The sequence below is a fragment of the Ceratotherium simum genome, chromosome X (genome assembly GCF_057802395.1).
Source record: "Ceratotherium simum simum isolate JZ-2026a chromosome X, ASM5780239v1, whole genome shotgun sequence".
Lineage (NCBI taxonomy): Eukaryota > Metazoa > Chordata > Mammalia > Perissodactyla > Rhinocerotidae > Ceratotherium > Ceratotherium simum.
The window spans coordinates 103,419,880-103,445,582 of record NC_141940.1 but is presented as its reverse complement, the minus strand read 5'-3'; the positions used below and the strand labels follow the sequence as shown (position 1 = coordinate 103,445,582).

At 38.8% G+C, this 25,703-nt stretch overlaps 1 protein-coding gene and 1 long non-coding RNA gene across 5 annotated transcripts in view; one reads left to right on the top strand and one right to left on the bottom strand.

Annotated features, from left to right (window-relative positions):
- LOC147911963 (uncharacterized) overlaps positions 1–25,703 on the top strand; it is a 98,629-nt gene that overhangs the window by 23,295 nt on the left and 49,631 nt on the right. The window lies entirely within an intron of this gene.
- The window catches only part of LOC101392552 (dystrophin), a 760,070-nt gene continuing 750,667 nt past the window's right edge, over positions 16,301–25,703 (bottom strand). For 3 of the 4 annotated variants that reach the window (XM_087426761.1, XM_087426762.1, XM_004435060.3), the window contains one exon: positions 16,301–18,544. In XM_087426761.1, coding sequence (XP_087282887.1) covers positions 18,447–18,544 — 98 coding nt within the window. In that variant the 3' untranslated portion in view covers positions 16,301–18,446. Of the gene's footprint in view, positions 18,545–23,226; positions 23,259–25,703 lie in introns of all 4 variants that reach the window. The other variant, XM_004435057.3, reaches the window with a different exon arrangement.

Sequence of the window (25,703 nt, the reverse complement as noted above, 5' to 3'; positions counted from 1 at the left end):
GTTAGTCTCATTATTTCCACTAAGAGCAATAACTAGATCTTATCTTTGTTTTTTTAGTGCCTACCACAGGTAGGCAAAATAGATGTTTGCTGAATGAAAGATAAATAGATGTATGGAATACAGAACCTCTATTGTGACTGTTAATGAGTTTTCAACTTCGTTCCTGGCAGACAAGATAGCCAGAGAGGTGACATATAAATCATTAAGGTGTTACTCTATTAGCACTATTCTTCAGTTGCATTTTGGGTGGGTTGACTTAGGATCCTAATCGTAATATATAACATTGCCTGAATAAAAAAGTGTGTTTTAAGTTCTTTTCCTCTGTGTCAAAGACTAGCTAGATGTTCGCCATCCGTTTCCTTTTCCTAGGCATCTAGAAAAACTGTATTTCTTAGCCTTCCTTGAAGCTAGGTTGGGAAATTGTGACTGAATTCTGGCCAATGGGAATATGAACAGAAAAGATCTGTGCCTTTCACAAATGTGCCTTCCACGTATTTTCATTTTATGGTTCATGTGGCTGGACTCAAGGCCTTGGAAATAGAGTTGCAAGGTGAAAGTCCTTGATCTGTGATGTGGACTAGAAATAAACCTTTGTTGAGTTTAGCAACTGAGATTGTGGGGTCTCTTTGTTATTGTGGCCCAACCTAGCTTCTCCTGACTGCACCATCTTCCAAAGAAACTTTTGTAACTCTACTTGTTTTTGAGTTGCACAGGACTTACATGGTCACTTTAATTTGACACTTCAGAACGCAGATGTCTAAGTATATCTCCTTATTCAGCTTCTTCATTTGTATTTTCAAAATCATTTGAAAGAGAAACATAGAGTAAGATAATGACTATTCAGTAGAAAGCAGAAAATAGTACAGAGCACAATAACTCACAATTAGCATAACAATTCTTGCTATTAATATGAATCTTTCATTTCTTCTCTACTTATTTTTTTTATCATTTAGAAATCTGCTATGTTTAATAGAAAGCTTCAAATACACTGCCTTTTTGATGAAAGGGGGGTTATACAAATCTATCAAACACATGAATATATTATGTGTTTAATTTGTTGATTCATTTATGTCAGAATGAAATCCAACTAAAAATTAATTAGGACCTACTATGTGTATTTTGTTGTATGGCAGTGCTCTTCTTGGTTGGTATTCAGATGAGGATGTTGGTGGATTCAAGCTGCTTGTAGTAATGCTCGTCTGTTAAATAATCTTTGCTAAATGTGACCAGAAATGTGGAATTTTTTATTGGCAATTATAATCCTCGGGCTGTATGTTACTCTATTAGACATCTGGCTACCAATTCCATACAGGATCTTCTCATGACCATCATACAGTGCAGGGAACATTAATTTATCCTGAAGATCAAATTATTTGAAAAGGTCTTTTCCAAACAAAACACATGAAAGAATATTAGCATAGTGCTTGCAAATGTAATTAATTTGATCCAGTGTAGGGATCTTCTCTATGAAATTTTGCCTGATTCCCCCAATTTGCTTAGTACACCCTCCTTGTGCTACCACTTTAGCTTGTGTGAGCCTTATATCATGACCTATGGCAATTATTTCTCACCTGACTCCTCTAGTAGACTGTGAGGTACAAGAGAGCAGACACCTAACCCCTTTCAACTTCATATCCTAAGTGCTTGGCTGGAAGTAGAAACCCAGTAAATGCTTATTTTATGAATATTGATATACTTGTTTAGACTGTTATGCTTTCAGACTTAGAAAAGCCTCTTAGGGACTGGCCTGGTGGTGTAGTGATTAAATTCGTGCACTCCGCTTTTGCAGCCTGGGGTGCACGGGTTCAGATCCTGGGTGTGGACCTACACACCACTCATGAAGCCATGCTGTGGCGGCATCCCACGTACAGAATAGAGGAAGACTGGCACAGATGTTAGCTCAGGGACAATCTTCCTCAAGCAAAAAGAAGAAGATTGGCAACAGATGTTAGCTCAGGGCCAATCTTCCTCACCAAAAAAAAAAAAAAAACCTACTTTACAGTCACAATTTTTATATGTCCCATACATATAGTAGTAGGTTGGGTTTTCTATCAGTACATCAGGGTATTATATACAGTTTCAGGATACCAAAATTTTTAAGAGAAACGTGGTGGGAGGGTGGGATGTTGAGGAAAGATTTAAGGAAGAATTTAACATTACTTAAAGGTGCAAATGTTGACCTATGTTGGAGCAAAATGCCAGAATGGGTCAGAGGGTGCCAACTTTGTTGTGACTTGGGGTGGGAAGTCCTATTATATGTGAAAAAGGCCAGGCTTAGACAAGACATTCAGCCAAACAAGCCAGTGAAAGATAAGCCAGAGAGTCAGAGAAGGGAAAGGTTTGTTATGAAGTCATTTCACCTTCTTGTTTTAGCCTTTACCTGCCTACATTGCTATCAAAGAGGACCAGACTTGAAGAATATGTTCTCCTATAAAAACTTCCAGAGGAAGATGAATCCACTGTATCCAGTATTTAGCCAGAGTGGTTGTTACTGAATTCTTCCTCATATATCATCCCAAATTCTTTAAGCTAGGATTTAAACTTCTTTTTTTATTGTTGTTGTTTTGGTTCTCTCCTCAGTAGAGCTGGAGAACAACTAGTCATCATGTAAGATGTGAAATCACCTCAGGTTTTGTTTTTTTTCCTTTTGTATGAAATTCCAGCTTCCTTATTTATTTCTTTTAGGATCTTATTTCCTAAGCAGTCATGTCTCTGACTCTGCCAGAATGTCCCTAGGCTGTCTCTTTCATCCTGGAGCTCTGAACACCACTCCACAAAAAGAACATGACTAATGCCCAGCAAAGAAAAGCTAGTATATGAAATCTCTAAATGTGACTTTCCTTGTGTGCTTTGTCTCCTCTCTAGTTCATTCATTCACTCTGAGCACAGTCTGTGTGCCAGGAGTTCTAGGTGCTCTGGGATATCATAATGAACAAAACTGACCCAAATCCCTACCCTCACAAACTTTACATTTTAGCTGGGGCAGACAGATAATGCACAAATATATAAGTAAAGAATCATAGTATGCCAGCTGATAATAAATATAATGTGGAAAAATGAAGTGGAGAAGGGGGAAGATAGTGTTTGGGGTTGCAATTCTAATAGTGGCTAGGATAGGTCTGACTGAGAAGGTTGTTAAAAAATGATTAAAGAAGACAATTTAGGTGATATAAACAAACTTTATTTAACACTTCATGAAGTGAGCAGTCTCTGCTCCCAAGGGTCCAGAGAACTGCAAAATGGAACAGAAGGCAGGAAGCTTTTATAGGATAAAGAATAAGGAACAAAGAAATAAGTATAGAGCCCAGAGCTGGCTTGGCGTTTGGGGATTGGCTGACTGAATAGACTTCATTTCTGGTCAAGTAGAGCATTTACAAGGACACGAAAGTTATCTACATTTTGGTTTGCTGACGTGACAACCTGGGCAGAAGCAGCTCCATCTTGGGCCTAGAAATTCATTTCAACAGGTGAATTCTGAGTAAAAACCTCATGAAGGTAAGGAAGCCAGCAAAAGAGGCATCTGGAGTACAGCACATGGGCAGAGAAAAGAGCCAGCATAAAGGCCGTCTTGGACCAGAGCAGTGGAAGTAGAGATGAGGAGATGTGGCCAGATTCTAGATATATTTTGAAGGGAGGGCCAATAGAATTTGCTGATGGAATGGATGTTAGAAAGAAAAGGAGGAGTCGAGGGTGACTCCAAGGTTCTTGGCCTGAGCAACTGGAAGAAAGGAGTTGCCATTAACAGCTGGGGTTAATCTGTTTTAGCTAGTGAGAACGTTTAGATAGTAGTGTGGAGGTGGTGCTAGTGGGTGGATCAGGAGCTCAGTTTTAGACATGATAAGTTAGAGAAGACTAATAGACCTCCAAGTAGAGATGTTGAGGAGGCTGCTGGATCTATAAATATGGAGTTCATGGATGAAGTTGTGGCTAAAGATACAAATCCCAGAGTCATCATCATATTGAAGGTATTTATAGCCCTGAGACTGAAGGAGATCACCAAGGTAGCATACACATTAAAGAGAAGAGGTTCAAGGAGTGAGCCTGGGGGCATGCCACAAGGGGATGGACTGTTTGTAAAAATATAAGCACATATACATACATATCACACAGCAGCATTTTGGTGGAAGTAACCATGAGTGAGTAAACGTTGGAGAAGGAGGGTGATTCAGCTCAGTATGGAGGCAGGAAAGGATACTGATGTGTGGATCATGACTGGTCAGATGAAACCTTGAAGAATAAGAATGTAGCAGTGAGTGAAGAAGGCTAGGCTGACTGGCTAGAAGCAGATGGACAGTCTGACTGTAGAGGGCAGCAGGATGGAGAGACAGGTAGAATGGTTTGGGTTGCTCTTTTCTTGTTTCGCAACTCTGTTCTCAATAATACTAACAGCAATGTTTTGGACTGGGCTCCCTGGAAACAGCCCCTGAGAGGGAGTATTCTCTTCACCTGTAGAAGGTTTGCTGCGGAGTGCTCATGGGAGATACACCTAAAGGAAGTGAGAAAGGCAGGTGGGGCAGAGAAGCTGAACTGTGATGTGATTGCAACTACAGCAGATCTCACAGGATGCTCTGGAGCTGGGATGGCCCTTCAGAGTTGTCCCAAATTGAGGCAAGGAGACTGGGTTTTTGTATCATTACATGAGCCAGTTATTGGCCCAGGCTGTTCCCCCAGGAGAAGTGGTGTTACCTTGGGCAAGGCAGTTCCCTGTAGCTGAAGGCAATGCCCAGAGAGGGACACAGCTGTGAGCCATCAGCAGCCGATCTTCTCAGAAGCTGGGGTGTGGGTGTCCTGGCCCTGAAGATGAGAGGGGAGGTGGCCGGAACACTGCAGTATCCACTACAAGCTGAAAATGCACTGAGAGGTGAGATGCTGCATTTAAATGAATGCAAGTAAATGAGGATAGCTTCTTTCTCCACCCCTGGAAAATATTTATTTGCTGGCTTTAATCAGATGGTCAATGTTTTCATCTGGGGTAGTGTCATTAATTTACTTTAAAAAGTGACTAGAGGGTTGGACAAAATAGGAAAAATATGCAAGAACTAATGCCATTAAAATATCTGAGAGCTGGAGCCTGCCAGTTAGGGAAAATATGAAAAGAATACAGCCTGTATTCAGACTGGAAAGAGAACCGGTAATTCTCTACTGCTTCTCTAGGAGGCATTTGGAAATGTGGTGAGGCGGCTTTGTCATCACAATGACTGGGAGAACTGCAAAGTGAGGGAGAGTCGTGCACAATGAAGAATTGTCCCAACCCAAATGCCAGTAGCATCTCTATTGAGAAACACTTGTGGTTGGAGGAAGTTAGGTGCAACATAGTTATAGGTAGGATGGCCAGGTAATTTATTCTACTAACCAGGGCATTTTTGAGAGTGAAAGGGTTTTGTTAATAATTATGTCAAGACAAGCCACATAATCCATGAATGAGGCTAGTGAGCTAGGACTTATGGGAGCCCTAGAATAGGGGCTTGCAGTTACCCACACTGGTAAAAGGGTAAGTTAAACCCAGGAAATCAGGGTATGAAGAATGTGTGCAAAAACTTACTTCCTATATGGCTTGGAGTCCTCCTGTTGTTAGGAGGAGGACTATAAAAAGGGATTGAATGTTTATCCATAAGAGGAGTGAACCCATCTTAGCCACAAATTTCTGACTAATAAAAATTGTCAACATACCTAGGATGTTTAGTTTTAGTATGGACAGGAATTGAACAAGTAACCTCAACTTTCGGGATGGTAAAAGTATTCCCTCGGTGCAGTGTTTCCCAACTGTTTTCACGTCATAGCATACAGAGAAATTGATTTTTAATTGTAGGGCGTCCTTGGTTAACTGCAGGAGGCTGAAGGTTACAGGCTTCCTCTGGCCACCCCCAAGACCGCAAGGTTTAAGACCTCCGCACTCCTGGGACACGTTAGGAGTATACGACTGAGAAGCTTTGCCTTACCAAGTAAGGCTTGAAAGCCTAGGAAGTTTAGAATAAAACAAAGAGATGGTGAAGTAAACCTAACCCATGGTTTTAATACTTCTTTGTTGAATTTAGAAATAATCTGTGTTTGTTTAAGTGCTTAAAATGTTTGTGGCAATTTGGCATATGAGCGAATTGGAGAGATTAGCCTTAGGTTACAGTTGAAAATGTGTTCTTTTACAAATGTGATTTCAAAATGAACGGTATAAGAAAACTGGACTCAGTTCATACAATATATGGTAGAAGAGTATTTCAGAAAACTTGCAGCTGTGCATGCGCAGTTCCCTCCCCCGTTCTGGGGGTGGGGTGGTAAATGTAAGTCCAGATGGAGGGGCAGGGAGAGGATGGGTTGGGATGCGCTGAGTATCAGAGGGCGGCAGAATCAGGCCCAAGGCACTGCTGCTACGACTACTCTTCCCAGAGGAAGCCCAATCTCAGGAGATCTCGGGAGTTCTACGGGTTCGGTAGGGGAGTCCTGAGACGAGAAACCTGAGTGCCCCAGGTGCCAGAGGCCCCTCGTCCCAGACTCATCCTTAAGGAGTGTGGTTCATGCTACCTATCAAGCAAACCCCAATCACCTCCCTCAACACTCCATCAGAGTCACACTATGGAGCAAGTCACCCTTGCTCCAGGGGCACGGCCAGGTATAGGGGACCAGAATCTGGCCCAAAGGCTGTGCAGAGGCGGGACCACCCGAGGCCAGAATGGGAGACTGAACTGTGCATGCCGAAAGTCTATCACCTTCAGGGAGGCCAAAGGACCCAAGGAAGTGATGCAGGTTGCTGGCGTGGGCCTCTGGGGACCAATCTGATGTATGCCAAGGACCAAAGCCACAGCAACCCAAACACACTGGCATTGTTCCATTACCCTTGGGACCAGTAGTTAGACTTCCTCCTCCAGACCATTGCTGCCTGTTCCTCCAGCCTTTCCCCTGAAGAAAAGCCTCAGGGCATTGCTCTCTTTCTGACCTAGCCCAACTGCATGTCTTTTTGATGATAGCCATTCTAACAGGTGTGAAGTGTTCTCTCATTGTGGTTTTGATTTGCCATTTCCTGATTAATGATGTTGAGCACCTTTTCATGTACCTGTGGGCCATCTGTATGTTTTCTTTGGAAAAATGTCTATTCAGATCATCTGCCCAGTTTTATATCGGATTGTTTTATTTTTCTTTTCTATTGAGTCGTATGAGTTCTTTATATATTTTGAATGTTAACCCCTTATCAGATATATGATTTGCAAATATTTTCTCCCATTCAGTAGGTTGTCTTTTTATTTTGTTGATGGTTTCCTTTGCTGTGAAGAAGCATTTTAGTTTGATGTAGTCCCACTTGTTTATTTTTGCCTTTGTTGCTTTTGCTTTTGGTGTTAAATACAAAAAGTCATTGCCAAGACTGATGTCAAGGAACTTACCCCCTATGTTTTCTTCTAGGAGTTTTATGGTTTCAGGTCTTACATTCAAGTCTTTAATACATTGAGTTAATTTTTGTATGTGGTATAAGATAATGGTCCATTTCATTCTTTTGTGTGTGGCTGTCCAGTTTTCCCAACACTGTTTACCGAAGAGACTGTCCTTTCTGCATTGTATGTTCTTGGTTCCTTTGTCATAAATTAATTGACCACATATGTGTGGGTTTATTTCTGAGCTTTCTATTCTGCTCCATTGATCTATGTGTCTGTTTTTGTGCCAATACCGTGCTGTTTTGATTACTATAGCTTTGTAATATAGTTTGAAATCAGAAAGCATGATGCCTCCAGCTTTGTTCTTGCTCAAGATTGCTTTGGCTATTTAGGGTCTTTTGTGATTTTATTCAAATTTTAGGATTGTTCTATTTATGTGAAAACTGCCGTTGGAATTTTGATAGGTATTGCATTAAATCTGTGCATTGCTTTGGGTAGTACATTTTAACAATGTTAATTCTTCCAATCCATGAGCATAGAATATCTTTCCATTTGTTTGTGTCTTCAATTTCTTCCTCAGTGTCTTATATATAAGTTTTCAGTGTACAGGTCTTTCACTTTCTTGGTTAAATTTATTCCTAGGTATTTTATTCTTTTTGATGCAATTGTAAATGGCATTGTTTTCTTAATTTATCTTTTTTGTAGTTCATTATTAGTGTATAGAAACACAACAGATTTTTGTATATTGATTTTGTATCCTGCAACTTTATTGAAGAAGTTTATTAATTCTATAGTTTTTTGATGGGGTCTTTAGGGTTCTCTCTATATAATATCATGTCATCTGCAAATAGAGACAGTTTTACTTTTTTTTCCCCAACTTTAATTTCTGTTTCTTGCCTAGTTGCTCTGGCTAGGACTTCCGGTACTATGTTGAGTAAAAGTGGTGAGAGTGGGCATCCTTGTCTTGTTCCTGATCTTAGAGGAAAAGCTTTCAGTTTTTCACCATTGAGTATAATGTTAGCTGTGGGTTTGTCATATATGGCCTTTATTATGTTGAGGTATGTTTTCTCTATACCCACATTTTGACAGTTTTTATCATGAATGGATGTTGAATTTTGTCACATGCTTTTTCTGTATCTGTTGAGATGGTCATATGGTTTTTATCCTTCATTTTGTTAATGTAGTGTATCACATTGATTTTCAGATGTTGAACCATGCTTATATCCCTGGAATAAATCCCACTTGATCATGGTGTATGATCTTTTCAGTGTATTGTTGAATTTGCTTTGCTAGTATTTTGCTGAGGATTTTTGCATCTATGTTCATCAGGGATATTGGCTTGTAGTGTCCTTGTCTGGTTTTGGTATCAGGCTGATGTTGGCCTTGTAAAATGAGTTTGGAAGTGTTGCCTCTTCTTCTGTTCTTTGGAAGAGTTTGTGAAGAATTGGTATTAATTATTCCTTAAATGTTTGGTGGAAGCCAGTGAAGCCGTCTGGTCCTGGACTTTTGTTGTTGGGAGATTTCTGATTACTGATTCAATCTCCTTACTAGTAATTGATCTGTCTAGATTTCCTAGATCTTCATGATTTAGTCTTGATAGGTTGTATGTTTCTAGAAATTTATTGATTTCTTCTAGATTATCCAATTGGTTGGCATATAATTGTTCATAGTAGTCTCTTATAATCCTTTGTATTTCTGTAGGATCCATTGTAGCATCTCCTCTTGCATTTCTGATTTTATTTGAGTGTCCCTTTTTTTTTTGGTGAGTCTAGCTAAAGGTTTGTCTATTTTGTTTATCTTTTCAAAAAACCAGCTTAGTTTCATTGATCTTTTCTATTGGTTTTTTTTTTTTTTTTTTTTTTTGGTCTCTGTTTCCTTTATTTCTGCTCTAATCTTTGTTATTTCCTTACTTCTACTAACTTTGGGCTTCGTTTCTTCTTTTTTTTCTAGTTCCTTAAGGTGTAAAGTTAGACTTTTTATTTGAGATCTTTGTTTCTTGGTGTAGGCATTTATCGCCATGAACTTCTGTCTTAAAACTGTTTTTGCTCCATCCCATAAGTTTTGGTATGTTGTGTTTCCACTTTCATTTGTGTCAAGATATTTTTTGATTTCTCCTTTGGTTTCTTCTTTGATCCACTGGTTGTTCAGGAGCATGTTTAGTCTCCACATATTTGTGAATTTTCCAGTTTTCTTCCTGTAACTGATTTCTAGTTGCAGATCATTGTGGTTGGAAAGGACTCTTGATATGATTTGAATCTTTTAAAATTTATCAAGACTTGTTTTGTGGCCTAACATATGATCTGTCCTAGAGAATGATCCATGGACACTTGAGAAGAATGTGTACTCTGCTGCTTTTGGATGAAAGTGAATGTTTAAGTCCATCTGGTTTAATGTGTAATTTAAGTTCAATGTTTCCTTTTTGATTTTCCGTCTGGATGATCTATCCATTTCTGAAAGTGGGATATTAAAGTCCCCTAATATTATTGTGTTGCTATTTCTCGCTTTAGGTCTGTTAATATTTGCTTTATATATTTAGGTGCTCCTATGTTGATGCATAAATATTTACAAATGTTATGTCCTCTTGTTGGATTGAGCCCTTTATCATTATATAATGACCTTGTCTCTTATTACAGTCTTTTTCTTAAAGTCTATTTTGTCTGATATAAGTGTATATATATATATGTGTGTATATATACAGCTACCCCAGTTTTCTTTTAGTTTTCATTTTTTTCATCCCTTCACTTTCAATCTATGTGTGTCCTTAAAGCTGAAGTGAGGCTGTTGTAGGCAGCGTATAGTTGGGTCTTTTATCCATTTAGCCACGCTATATCTTTTAATTAGACAATTTAGTCCATGGACATTTAAAGTAATTATTTATAGGCATGAACTTACTGTCATTTTGTTCATTTTCTGGCTGTTTTGTAATTCCTTTTTTCCTTTCTTCTCTTGTTCTCTCTCTTTGTGATTTGATACTTTTCTGTAGTAGAATGCTTAGATTCCTTTTTCTTTATCTTTTGTGCATCTACTTATAGGTTTTCGCTTTGTGGTTACCAAGGGGCTTACATAAAATATCTTATATTTATAATGATCTATTTTATGTTGATAAGAACTTAAGTTCTAATATATTCTAAAGCTCTACATTTTTATTCCCCCCCACATTTTATGTTTTTTATGTCATAATTTACATCTTTTTATCTTGTGTATCCATTAATAAATTATTGTAGGTATTGTTGTTTTTACTACTTTTGTCTTTTAACCTTCATACTAGATTTATAAGTGATTAACCCCCACCATTACAACATTAGATTATTCTGAATTTAAGTATATATTTACATTTAGTGAGATTTATACTTTCATCTGTTTTCTTGTTACTAATTAGTGCCCATTAGTTTCAGCTTAAAGAAGTTCCTTTAACATTTTTTGTAAGGCTAGTCTAGTGGTGCTGAACTGCTTCAGTTTTTGCCTCTCTAGAAACCACTTTATACTTCAATTCTGAAACACAACTTTGCCAGAGTATTCTGGTTGGCAGGTTTTTTTTTCTTTTAGCACTTTGAATATATCCTGAAACTCCCTTCTGGCCTACAAAGTTTCTGCTAAAAAGTCTGCTGGTGGTCTAATGGGGGTTCCCTTGTATGTAACAAGTTGTTTTTCTCTTGCTTTAAAAATTCTCTGCTTGTCTTTAACTTTGGACACTTCTTTAATTATAATGTATCTTGGTGTGGGTCTCCTTGGAATCATCTTATTTGGAACTCTCTGATGTTCCTGTATCTGTTTGTCTGTTTCCTTCCTACGGGTAGGGAAGTTTTCAGCCGTTATTTCTTCAACTAAGTTTTCTGCCCCTTTCTCTCTTCTCCTCTGGAACCCTCTCATGTGAATATTGGTCTGCTTGATGGTATCCCTTAGGTCCCTTAGCCTATCTTCACTCTTTTTCATTCTTTTTTCTTTTTGCTACTCTGACTGGATGAATTCCACTGACCTGTCTTCGAGTTTGCTGATCCTTTCTTCTGCTTCATCTAGCCTGATGTTAAAACCCTCTATTGTCTTTTTTCAGTTCAGTTATTATATTCTTCAGCTCTGTGATTTCCGTTTGATACTTCCTTATATTTTCTCCTTGTTGAAATCCTCACTTTGTTCATGCATTGTTTTCCAGACCTTGGTGAGTATCTTTATGACTGTTATTTTGAACTCTTTATCAGGTAAATCGCATCTCTTTTTCATTAAGGTCTTTTTCTGATGTTTTATCGTGTTCTTTCATTTAGAATGTATTCCTCTATTTCTTCATTTTCCTTGACTCTCTGTATTGGTATATTGGTATCAATGCATTAGATAAAACAGCCACCCCTCCCAGTCTTGAAGAAGTGGTCTGTGTAGGAGATGAACCCTATTATTCAACTCTGCCCAGTTCTAGGTTGTCTCTCAAACCTTTGTGATTGTCTAAGCAGCCTTCTCTGTTCTTAGTGGCTCCTAGTAGTTGAGGGTGTGCCAAGATCTGTCAGTGTCCCAAAGGGGAGGCTCTCAGTCAACACCTAGATGCAGGGTGATTGGAAACCAGACCCTCTCTTTCAGGGGAAGACTGGGAGGTGGGTGTTTCTGTTTGCTGCCCCTGTACTGGGCCCTGGGGGGATACCCAGTTAAGAACTGTTTCTCTGTTTGTAACAGTCCTGTGGGACCCATGAATGTTAGCCCCACTGGCCATCAGAGCCAGGCAATCGTGGGGCATTCCCTGGGCAGTAGCCACATAAACCAGGGCACCAGATGTGTGCACAAGCTCCTTTCTGGGAGATACCAACAGCCTGCAGTGAGTCAGAGGGAGAGTACAAAGATAGCATCCATTGGCTTCTGGGGTTTCTGGAGTCTGCCCCTTGTTGTATGTTAAATTAGAAACCTGCTTCTCAGGCTGCAACTGTTAAGCAAATAGGCCTCTTTCAAAGAAAGACTGAAGTTTCTGTCTCTTGCCTCTGTGCTGTGTCCTGGGGGTTTAGCCATAGTGAGTCTGCATGAGCCCTTTAAGAACTGTCTCTTAGTTTGCTATAGCCTTGTGGGTCTCGTGGATGCAAGCGCTGTGGCTTTCAAAGCTAGATATTTTAGGGGCTCATATCTGGTGGAAATCTTAAAACTTAGGGTGCCAGATGTGGAGTCCAAACCCCTTGCTTCTCAGGGAGAAGCTGGTAGTTGTGAATTCCGTCCTGGTTGTGTGTTGCCATACCAGTGGTGGCGTTTATGGTGACATTGTGTCTCAGCCTCTCCTACCTGTTTTTTTTTCTTTTTTCTTTTTTTTATGGTGGTAACATTGGTTTATAACATTGTATAAATTTCAGGTGTACATCATTATACTTCTATTTCTGCATAGATTACATCATGTTCACCACCCAAGTACTAATTACAACCCATCACCACACACATGTGCCTAATCATCCCTTTCACTCTCCTCTTCCCCCCCTTCCCCTCTGGTAACCACCAATCCAATCTCTGTCTCTATGTGTTTGTTTGTTGTTGTTGTTTTCTTCTACTTATGAGTGAAATCATACAGTATTTGACTTCCCTCTGACTTATTTCACTTAGCATAATACCCTCAATGTCCATCCATGTTGTCATAAATAGCTGGATTTCATTGTTTCTCATGGCTGAGTAGTATTCCATTGTGTGTATATACCACAGCTTCTTCATCCATTCTCCTACCTGTTTTGATGTGGATTTTTTTTTATTTGCTTGATATGTGTAGGAGTCACTCAGCTAGTTTCTGGGTTTCTTTCAGAGGTAATTGCTCTGTATGTAGCTGTAGATTCATTGTGTCTATGGGAACAGGTGAGTTCAGGAGCCTCCTACATTGCCATATTGAATTGGAACTCTCAGAAAGTGTTCTTATTTTATACAGATCATCTACATGATATATATATAGAAAAATAATAAGATTTCTAAGTTGAACCTAAAGACTTAAGAATAATTAGGTTTTAAAATGTATACCAAGTGGAGAAACCTGGAGATCCCACCTTCACCAAGTGATCAAAGTTAACATCACCAAGAATGGGACAGACCATCCTTACATGACGCCTGCTATAATGTGCTGAGGACATATCATCACTTGTGTCATATTCCTGCCAAAAACACATATCCTGAATCTAATCATGAGGACACATCAAACCCAAATTGAGGCACATCCTACAAAGTAACTGGCTTGTACTCTTAAAAAATGTCAGTGTCTTTGAAGACAAAGGCAGAGAAACTGTTCCAGATCAAAGATTACAGAGATGTGACTAAATGTCATGAAATCGTGAATTAGATCCTAGACCAGACCAGGGAAACACATATAACTATAAAAAACATCATTGCACAATTGACCACATTGAATATGGGCTGGGAGTAGATGATAGTTTTATATAATAGTTTTATATAATGTTAAATATCTTTATTTTGATAATTGTTGTTATGCAACAATTGGTTGCAAGAGAATGTCCTAGTTCTTTGGAAATATACAGGAAGTATTTAAGTATAAAGGGGCATGATGTCTAAAACTTACTCTCAAGATGGTTCAGGATGAAAACAGACTTGACTATTGAGAGAGCGAGCGAGAGAGAATAGGGCAAAATGTAAACAATTGTTGAATCTGAATAAAGGGTATATGGAGGTTCTTTGTACTATTCTTGCAACTTTTCTATACGTTTGAATTTTATTTCAAAATAAAAAGTTATAGAAGAGCTGAAAATGTATCCTGACTATATATAAAATACATACATATGCACACACATATGTATGTATGTATAGAATTTAAGTTACTGTATATAATCTTTTCTGTACACAAAGCCACTCTCAAACATCCCCAAAGTTCACATACTCACACAATATTGTTTATTATAGAATGTCTGGCGTGTTGCCCTGTTGTCTTGTCAAATAAATCCATGAGATCACAGCACTCTGAAGTCCAAGGAACGACGGAGAATGTGTCTGTGGTTCCTACTCTAGTGGCTTTGCTTGCTACTGTGGGAAAGAATTCAATTCGTGTCCTTCCTACACTTAATTTGAAGGCAAAGTCTTTGCAAGTGTGCCAGTGCCTGCCTTTGTATTCATTCCACCATTAGAGCATTACAAATTCAGGGAAATCCCACCGCGGCTCCACAGAACACATCCATTAGTCTTGGTGCTTTCCCCCAAACACACATTTTGCTTGCTGGTGCACAATCTGTGCCAGCTTGATTCATTTTAATTTTTAACTGAAATAATTCTCTTCCCTCCAGCCCGTGCCAAGTGTGGAATGGAAAGCCAAATGCCCACCTCAGAGTCATCTACACACAGTTGTCTTAGACACGGTGAAGTGTTCAAGATTCCTCTGTTACCTAGTTGAGTGCCATCAAAACAGCCAGTCTGGTGTTTCAAACAAAGGCAGGTTTGGGGAATGGCAAGAGGGATAATTTATTTAAATAGGATGAAAATTAGCCTTGGTATATATGGACTTCAAGGGCACTCTTTTAGTGTAGTAGTCACTTAGGTCAGCATCATCACCTCAACAAACAACTTAGCAAGTGATTTGTATCAGAGATGCCACACCTGCTTAATGTCATTCTTAATGAGTTTGATTATCTCCTATTATTTCCAAAATCACCAGAATAGGCTGTACCTGGTGGACTTTCATAGTTTCTTTGGACCCCCCCCCCCCAGCAACTGAACCCCATTGGGGAACTCGTCACCATCAGTCTTGGTGGGAGGCAAAGGTAGCCTCTCCCTAGGAGAGTTGACATTGTCACTCATTTTCTTGGCCTCCTTTGCAGCTAGAGCAGAAGTGGAGCAGGACAGGGGTGAGGGAGTCTCCCTCTGGCGGTGGTCATGACTATGCACGGTAGGGGTATCCTCCCCAGAACCAGTTCTGAGACATCCTTTTAGGCAAGACTCCTACCACTCACTATTATTTCCCCTTAGGTCTGGTACCATTAACAATAATATAAGTGATGTGAAATTCTCTTGAGACGCAAAGTGTAAACTGCAAACCAGTTAATTCATATACTTGTTATTACTAAAACAGAAAACAAAAGAAACACTAGGATTATTGCTGCACAAAAATGATCTCCCAAGCTACAATTGCTTACACTACTTTTGATCCAGAAATTTCACTTCCAGGAATGTGTCCCACAGATTATTTCTGAACAAGCAAAATGATGAAAATGAGAGATGTGCAGTATTGTTTGTCATAGCAAAAAACTGAAAACAACTCACATATCCCACAAACATCACACACTGGAATATTATGCAGCTGTAAAAAAGAATGAGAAAGCATTTTATACATTGAAATGGAAAGATTCATTTCAATATAATTAAGAATGAATCTCAAGTCCATTCTTAAGTTTAAAAAAGCAAAGTATATAACTGGGTGCATAGAATGCTATTGTCTGTGTAATAAAAGGAAAAAAGTAGGAACATATGTTTGTAATTGCTTATATAAAGATACTTTGGAAGGATGGATACACAAGAAATTAATAATAATATTATAGGGCAGTGAGGATGATGTGGAAATAGGGTAGCTGGGGTCTCTTCACTATCTGCCTTTCTGGATTTTTCATTTTTCCACCATATGAATGAATTACCTATTTAAAAATTAATTAACTAAATTAAAATCAAAACAAAGTATTGCAGTCCAATCAACACTTTTTTGTAACATAACTGCGTGCTTTATTGAGATACACAGTAAAGCAGTAATATAATACAATAGTAAGGCATATATTTGGTGAAGTCTGATAAGTTGTGAAAATGCAGTAAAACTGAAGTTTAAAAAAATAATTAGTAAATGTTACAGTGTTGGTGTTAAAACACAATATATTATGATACTCAAGTAAGAACCCAGTACCTGAAAACAATGACATAACATGCCATGTGATGTTTATGCTTCAGTTACATTGATTATGATTTACAGTTTAATACTCGGTGGTTATAAAGAACATGAAAAAATGTCCAAATTATGCTTAAAACGTAGCAATAAAGCTCTCAATTTTTATTCAAATATTTTGACAGACTCACTCCAAAACTAATGTCTAAAAGATAAAATAAAACAAAAAGATTAAAACAAAATTATGCACTCTACCTCTGATTTTAGAATGAAACTTAAACTTCTTAGTAGGAAGTAAAGGAACCCCTTGTTTTAAATCGTGGTTTAAAAAAAAAAATCCTTGGGTAAAGAAAAAGTCCAGTGTCACATAAAGGAAAAAATATAAGACTAAAACCAAATCTTCATGTGATTTGTTACCTTAGAGCTTTGGGTTTTCTTTTGGAAATTATAAAGGAAAAGGAAAATGGAGAAAAATGTTCACACAGACAAGTGGTGAAGCTGTGAAATCAGGTGTGCACAATTATTAGGAACACCCCAAAACCAAAGTGAGGTAGAAATAGCATGAGAAGCCATGTTTGATGTTAATTATCATTAATAAAATGATGGACAAAACCCACTCTCCAAAAGTTAATTCCATTAATGTAAGAGGTAACAGATTTGCAAAATGATAGGTCACACGGTGATTCCTATTGAATGATTAAAAAAAAAATCAAAGACTAATAAGATGAAATGAAAGAGTAAAGCTTTTTCCTACCAGTTAGTCCTCTTGAGTTTTTCTCCTCTTTTTGAACAATTTTTGTCTTTTTACATATGTAACCTGTCTAATCCACCAAAAAGGGTTTGGAGTACCTTTTGGAACATTTGAATCAATTTGCGTTCCCACTTACAAACCTGTGTGGAATTACTCATAGAGAAATGCAAAGGAGGGAAACACAGGTCATGGGCTTCTGGGTGGATATTAACAGGATCACAATGTGATGGCGCCACTGTCTTACACATTTTCCCAAGGGTTATTTTAAATTAAGTCTTGCGGCACTTAAAAACTCGTTGCAATGAGAAAAAAATCTTAAAAAAAGAGAAAAACCAAAACACCCACTGCTGTTTGACTGTGAGAGGAGGGAAGAATAATTCAGTTTAATTATAAAGATCTCTATGTATGGTTATGAACATTCATTCAATCCTCTCCTTTAAGAGTGGCCGGCTCCCTCACAGGGACCGGCTGGGAATCCATAGCCCTCCAGCCCTACCATAGTCTTCCTACCGTCTGGGAATTAAAAATGCCTTCTGATGCTCTGACTTCCACTGAAGCATCATTAAATCTAGGTCGTGGCATTGCCGGAAGCAGGAAGCTGAATGTATCAACCAGCAGATTACTCGGACATAAGTCGTCCTGTGTATTCATTCATATGTTCCTTTTTAAAAAAATTCAATACCCTAGTTGTCAGTGGAAAGTTTAAAATGAGAAACACCTGGAGCCCCAGACAATGTTTTAGTGTGGTAGTCTCCTTCTGGCTTGAGGCTCCAGGGAACATTCATTTTAGACCAAACAGGTAAGCCTGGATGACCAGAAGCAATTTCTTTCCATTAGCAAGTGGCAGGAACATTTGAACAAGAAATTTAAAAGGTCTCTAGAAATTTATATCTATTTATCTATATCCCTATAGCATTTACATACTTATAGACATATAGATGTATAAAACAAAAACCCACAGCCAGTCCCACTCAGTTAACAATTCCGAAAAGAGCAATGTGAAATAGTCATTCGGTGGTGTTAGAGGAAGTCCTATCTTTAATATGCAAGGAAAAAAAAAGCCATGTATTTCATATGGATATCACGCTAAAAGGATGCAAAACAATGCGTTGCCTCAAAGTTTGTGTGTGTGCGTGTGTGTGTATGTGTTTGTTTTTAGGGGTTTCTATAAACAACTTTTTTTTTTTATAAAGCACACTTTAGTTTACAATCTTTCTTTATAACTGTTATAAATTTTTAAACAACCCAAAATGCGTTCCATATAAAGAAATGGCAAGTTATTTAGCTATCAAGATTTTACATGTAGTTTTCTTATAACTTTTTTTTGTACAATTGCATAGACGTGTAAAACCTGCCATTGTTAACAAAACAATAACAGACTTAGAAACTACTGAAATCTACAGTATAGTACCACTACCCTTCACAAAAATATAGATTTTTTTTTTCTTGTAAACTCTTACTGTCTAATCCTCTTTGTTGTATGAATATTATAAAAACCATGCGGGAATCGGGAGTTGTAAAACATTTATTCTGCCCCTCCTTCATCTGTCATGACTGAAACTAAGGACTCCATCGCTCTGCCCAAATCATCTGCCATGTGGAAAAGGCTTCCTACATCGTGTCCTAGAAAACAAAGAGAGAGAACGACTTTACACAAGGTGAGGACAGCATCAATCCGACTCTGCTATTTGGGAAATCATGTCCCATTTCTAGCTGAAGACAAGTTAGCTGCATCCAGGGCATACACAACAGGGCTTGATTTTTCACTAGTTTCGAGGAAGAAGCAAAGCTTTGTTAATGAAGCCATTCCACGTTGTTAGTATCAGCTTAATATTGGATCAGTGTCATTTAAGTGGAAAAATGTTCAAGACTGCACTCAACTTCCCAATGTAAATATATATCAAAAGGATTCCACGGATAAGCGCAAGATTCCTGTCCTAACAGGAATATTTCGTGATGGGATACACATTTCCACCTTGTTGTGGGAGATTATTTACTATGTAAAAATTTTTTATATATTTTACGTAAATATTTAAAATATTTTACAAAATTTTATTTATTAGTACAATTTTTTTACTATCAAACCACCATAAGTACCAGCACCACCACCACTCTATTGCCACCACCATCATCATCACTACTACCATCACCACCACATGAAATCTTCATTTCAGGGCTGTTTAAAGCTAGCTGTTGGCTCACTTTTCTAAGGCTATGGTGGAGGTGACTATTTTCTCTCCGCTTTTACTTGGGTTGAAAAATAAACTCTTGAATCAACCTTTCTGTACACTATAAACGTTTGAATTAGGAAGCCTCAGAATAAAAATCATTTTTCGTTCCAAACTACTCTAGAGCCTAATTATAATATGACCCACATGTATCGCATGGATTGGACTATCCTGTGAATCCATTTTGGATCTCCTCCTAAATGAGGGTTAACTATCAGAATAGCCTTTTAATAATAATGTGATGTGACCTAGCATTAACCCCCCAGCATGGAGCACAAAGGCAGCACAATGTCCCTGAGTACTCTGTAGCAAAATTCAGATCTAGAGTAAGATAATCTGAGACATACTTTATGACTTGCCGTTCCATATATGTCCTATATTTTTATATGGCTAATTTTAATTCTTAGACATTAGTAAATCATTCCACTATTCAAGTACTGCATTTGGAACTAAAAATGCTTTACTAGGCTATTACTACCTTGCCATGTATCAACTTTACAGATTCCCATAATTGTTAAAATCCCTATAAAAATTAAAGATAGACTAGGGCAGGTATTCTGTTCTAATATTTATTTCAAGAGACATATCGTTTTTAAATATGAGTGAGGATCTGAAGAGGGTTCATAGGCAGGCACTTAAACAGTGATGGCACCAGATCAAGTTAAGATTTATTAAAAGTTGAATGCCATTCAGCCATTTATATTAAGGTGACCAAGTTTGTAAATCTCTTTGAGCTTTATTAGTACAAAGAGTTTCAGTGAGAACTAATTATGTTTTAAATCACTTTGGATTTTGGTTGAGACTGCAAATATAAAAAATTTTAACAAAGCACATGTACTATTCAGAGTGGGCCGAGAGTTTGGCAGCCCTCAGTGAAGAAGTGAAACCATCTTTGGCTTTTCTAAATGACAAAAACCACAGGAAGACATAGTGTTGCTCCTTAGAGCACAAATATATAACTGATGCTGCCAGGTTAGAGGGCTTCCCGTGTCTCTATTTTTGACTGCCCAGCAACCCTGGGAAATCTGCACAATTATTCATGCATAATTGGAAATAGATGGACTAACTGCAAATTCTTAAGTACTTGCAATCTTAACAGCTATTAATGAAGCCAGTAAAAACAAAACCCAAGACCCTTACAACCTGATACCTGAATATAAGTCCAACTATTTCTCCTTACCCACATCTGACTATAGTATAGAACTATAGTATAGTTCACCTGGTAGCTAGAAAATGTATTACAAAACCTAAAGCAGGGAAGAACTCATTTTTCGCCATTGGCTTATTGATAATAATCAGAAAGTGCCTATTTTAGACTGTGTGCTAGGGGATGTGGACTATAGTTCAAAAGATAATAAAGACAAGTAAATGCATTTATAGATGATATAGCCAAGTGGTGCTTCTACTCCTTGAAATGGTGTTCAGTTACTACCCAGAAGGAAAATTCTTGAGTCTCTCAAGAGGCATAAGTTCTACGGGTATCTGCTATTTAAAAAGTTACCAGATAAAATAGAGGTTCATTATATTTAATACACCACATGCACTCTCACAAAATGTTAGGTGGCCTTTAACCTGTCTAGACTGTCAAATGTTCACCATGGCTGTCCCTGTGCTAGAAAAATGGATGTTCAGAGTCACCTCACCATACCTATGTTATGCTTTTGGTTACTTTATTTACAAATACTTGTTACACCAGACTAATGATCCCACTGTTTTTCATGAAGGTTTTCTTTAGAGCCAGAAAAAAAAATTCTCTCTCTTTGACAAAATACTGCCCCAAAGAATCATATACCTCAATCCATTGGAGGCATAAAACTGCGCTGTGATATGGATACAGAAAATAGATTTGTATCCTGGTTCTATTATCCATGCGTGTAAGGCAGAACACTAGTGAGGTCATTAATTTTACTTGACAGATTTTTCTACAGTCAAAATTGAAATCTTGTACTAGAGTGGGAAAGGCACTGAAAAGCAGGCAGGATTCAGGCATCTGCAGTCAGCTTCAGGTACAAGTTGACACAAAAATACGTCTATAGAAAGTATTCATTTAATCCATTCTTAAGCAAGGATTGTTGAACACAGGCACCATGCGTTGAACATTAGGGTAGTTGTATGTTTTTCCAAGTTGGTGCTAACTGCAACACATTTAGTCTCACGTGCCACCACTGCCTGAGGGAGATGTTTTCCACAGTGATTGGAATTGAGACTTTCTGGCAGAGATCCAAGACCTCAATAGCAATCTGGCACTCTATTTTTTAAAAATACAATTCCCAAATAAATGGTTAGTATTAAGTTGGCCAAAGCAAAGCCAGAAAACTGCAGTGAAATTTGCTTATCTTCTCTAAAATGTAATCTTTGAAAAAAATATCTGGTCTACTGTACATTTGGGGTATTTTCATAGCATTAAAAACTCACCATTGCTTTGAGTCTCTGGCTTTATAGAAACTTATCTGACTGTAATACACCTCAGGTAGTAGAGTTTCCAAATGCCTATATGACTTCCATGATATGCGCTGGCCTTTTCTAAAATTCGTTCATGAAAGAAACATGTTCAGGGTGCTCAAAATTATGGTGCAACTTTTTACAACAAGTTAAAATAAAATGTAAGGGGCACTTACCATAAGAATGAACCCAAGAAGTCTCACATAAGAAGTACGTGAGCCAGGCAAACAGTCAGGAGCATTCAATGCTTCACCGATTCAGGTTTCCTCAGTTTCTCCTCCCAGCCTACCACTCCCTCCCTGGGACCCCACTGCCCCATGCCTTGGAAGGAGCACTGGTGTAGACACACTGAAGGATCATTAAGTTCATTAGACTTGCATGGCGTGGTGTTGGCAGACTTTCCAGTATGACAGCTTATGTTGAAATGAATCAGTGGCTACTCTCATCTATCCTGTTGCTAAGGATCCAGAACCTTCTCATATAAGGACTTTCCATCTGTCCAACCTGTCTCCCAGAATAGTACATGCTATGGCCATCCACGGGAGACCTTTCCTTCTCGTGTCCTTCACACTAAACTCTTGGTAAGGACAATCTTGTTTCACTTGGACTGTCACTCAACACTTTGTCATCCAATAGTCATTTGATTAGGTAATTCAATGTTCAGAGAATATTCCTGGTGGAACAGAGTATGAAGCAGCTTTCACTGTAAAACCCCAAACCACATTCAGTGATGATGTGTACCCTACCCCTTTTAACCCATATAGAGGCATTACAAAAACCCTCAAGACTCCAACATTCAATTTTTATCCCCAATTGGTTATTCTATCTGGCTCCAAATGCCAAATTAAAAAAAACGCATTCTCTAAAGGGCAAGCTGAGATGACACAAGCCTTTCAAACACCATTCTAAAGTGGCAGTAAAGCATAAGAGTTAAGAGTGTGGCTCTGGACCCAGACTGCCTGGATTCAAATTCTGGCTCTGTCACCTTGGACACACTGCTTACCCTTTCATTGACTCAGTTTCCTTATCTGTAAAATGGGGTTAATAAGAGTACCTACCTCATAGGTTTGTCATGAAGATTACATAATGAAAAAGATGGCAAGTACTTAGAACAGTCCTTGGCACACAGTAAGTGCTCAAAAAATGTTAGCTAAAGTGGGAAAGAGTGTAGGAACCAGGAAAAAAGAAAACAAAAACAAAATGAAGTCATCCCAGAAGAATAAAAACCAAAGGCACTGGCAGAAAATGCTAGGGTTCTGGAAGTAGAAGGAAGCTTTATGACTCATCAGTTATGTTCAAGGCTAAATTTATTTTGAAGATTTTGTGTGTGTTGCAAATAGCAACAGATGATGAACTATAGGACTCCAACCTAGGGACTATAAAGGGTTGCCAGTTTAAAGAGATTCCTGCTCCCCCAACCCCTGGTCCTGTCGTTGTCATGGTGATGACAATGGCAATGAACATTTGAGGAATGTTCCTCATGAGCTGCAAGTGGAGAGGTGACTACCATCCTTACATGATGACACGTGTAATACACACATGCGCGTGCACGCATACAATTCTTACACAATGCCGAACATAGAAAGCGGGATGAGACAGACAGAAGCCATGGCTGTGAGCCTGAATCTCACTAACCTCTCTCATTGGCTTCCCAGGGGTATTTCTTCCTTTAATAATAGAGAGAGGAAGAGGCAGAGATATCAGAAAGGAAAAAAAAAATCATGCGTAAATATACAGTTTCATACCAATTTGCTGCTTTTATCAAACAAATGTTGAGATGACAATTCATTTATTCCCTTCTGAAAAAACAAAAAAAACAGAAACAAAAAACCCAAAAGACACATCCAGTCAAATAACCTTTACATACACTTAAAATCAGTATAAACAGATAACATGATCCAGGAGACATCACTTATAGAATCCATAGAGTTCACAGGATAAAACTGGATGAAAGCTGGCACAGCATAGAAATCTGACGAATCGAACATTGCTTTCGAGGGTGACTGTAGAATCTCAAGCTTAACGCTCAAAAATCTCAGAATCTCTTCACTCTCGACTTGACAATCAACACACCAAAACATAAATAGTAGTTGACTTTGTGTGCCAAAAGTCTACACCCCAAATGCAAGGCAGAACATCGCATAGAGGCCAGACTCTGTCCTCTTGGGAGAATTTGTTCTATCTGATAGAAGCTGAGCACGCCCATGACGGGATTGGGGGGGCATTTGAGAGAACAGAAAGCAAAAAGGGGGAAGGAGAAAAGTCCCACTAATGGGCAAGCCATAGAGCTAGATCCAGGCATGAGCCTTCAACTTCCTCCTCATAATTCAACAGACACCAGGAGCCTTGAGAGTCAGTGGCTAAAGGCCCATTGGCCTTGTTTCTTTTTTTTTAATTTTTATAGAATCCAACTTCTGTATGCATTTATTTATTTTTGAAAAGCAGGTTCTGATGAGAAAGTTTTCTATGATAATATTTATAATTAGACAAAATTAGGGACCTCTGACTATACCTACCATGTCTTAGGCATGCAATTTCCTTTTATCTCAAGGGTCTTCAAAATGAAGTATTGGTTTTCAAACTTTGACTGACTTTAGCAATGGGACACTTCCTAAGACAATCTTATATGGATTCCCACTATTTAGAGCACATAAAAGCAGAGCTGTGGGCCAGCTCCGTGGCTTAGCGGTTAAGTGTGCGCACTCCGCTGCCGGCGGCCCGGGTTCGGATCCTGGGCGCGCACCCACGCACCGCTTCTTCGGCCATGCTGAGGCCGCGTCCCACATGCAGCAGCTGGAAGGATGTGCAACTATGACATACAACTATCTACTGGGACTTTGGGGGGAAAAAAAAAAGGAGGAAGATTGGCAATAGATGTTAGCTCAGAGCCGGTCTTCCTCAGCAAAAAGAGGAGGATTAGCATGGATGTTAGCTCAGGACTGATCTTCCTCACAAAAAAAATAAATAAATAAAAGCAGAGCTGTGAGAGAGGCTGTACAGCATCTCCCTTCCCCTCTGACCCACCATGCTCAGGGGCTCCAAGAAGATTAAAACTCTGAAACAATCTGAGAAGGACTCCTCTAGAATAAAGAAGTATGGAGCTCCTACTCCAAAAGAAATCTTTCAAAACTCAAGTTTAGGGTTTAAAACTTCTAGTATACATTTAAAGGTTTTCTAAATATGACTCTCCCTCCCTCCCTCTTTTCCTTCCTTCTGAATTTTCCTAAGTGAGTCAGATTTCTTAGGAGTATAAAAACTGCATGCTTGACCAAGTAAGCACGGTCAAGGCATGCATGACACTCCTCAAACCAGGGAAAAGAGAGAGAGAAAAAGGGTAGTGGCTCCTCAGTTGTGGGTGTTCCCAGTAGTAGCCTAGACCAGAGGACAGGAAAAAGGGAAGAGAGGAGGATAACATTTCATCCTTGCTGGCTCAAATGAATTCCAGCATGAATTACTCACCCATTCCTTTTGACTCCTTTAGCAAGTTTTTTTTTTTTTTTATATCATTATACTTCATGGTTATATTGTCTGGTGGTAGAATTAATTCCCTTCCCCAGAAGACCATGAGCTCCTTGAGGGCAGGGCCCACATGTGGCTTACCCACCTCTCTATCCCCAATACCTTGTACAATACCTCGACACTATGGGTGTTTGGTAAATGCTGGCTGACTGAACTAGTAAGGTAGCCACTAGGTCGTGGCCAAGACTCCTTCAGTGTTTTAGGCAACTTGGCCTTGCCTGCTACCCTTTAGCTTGGATGCTAAGGGCTGGTAACTTGTTCTGGCTTGTTTTTTTTTTTTAAAGATTTTTTTATTTAATTATTTTTCCCCCCAAAGCCCCAGTAGATAGTTGTATGTCATAGTTGCACATCCTTCTAGTTGCTGTATGTGGGACGCGGCCTCAGCATGGCCAGAGAAGCGGTGCATCGGTGCGCACCCGGGATCTGAACCCGGGCCGCCAGCAGCGGAGCGTGCGCACTTAGCCGCTAAGCCACGGGGCCGGCCCTCTGGCTTGTAACTTTGACCTATTTTTAAAACTTGAGAAGTTTAGGAAGGACAGTGTTGTTTGAAAACAATATGATTTAGTTTTGGAATGTAATTATGGTTCCTAGAA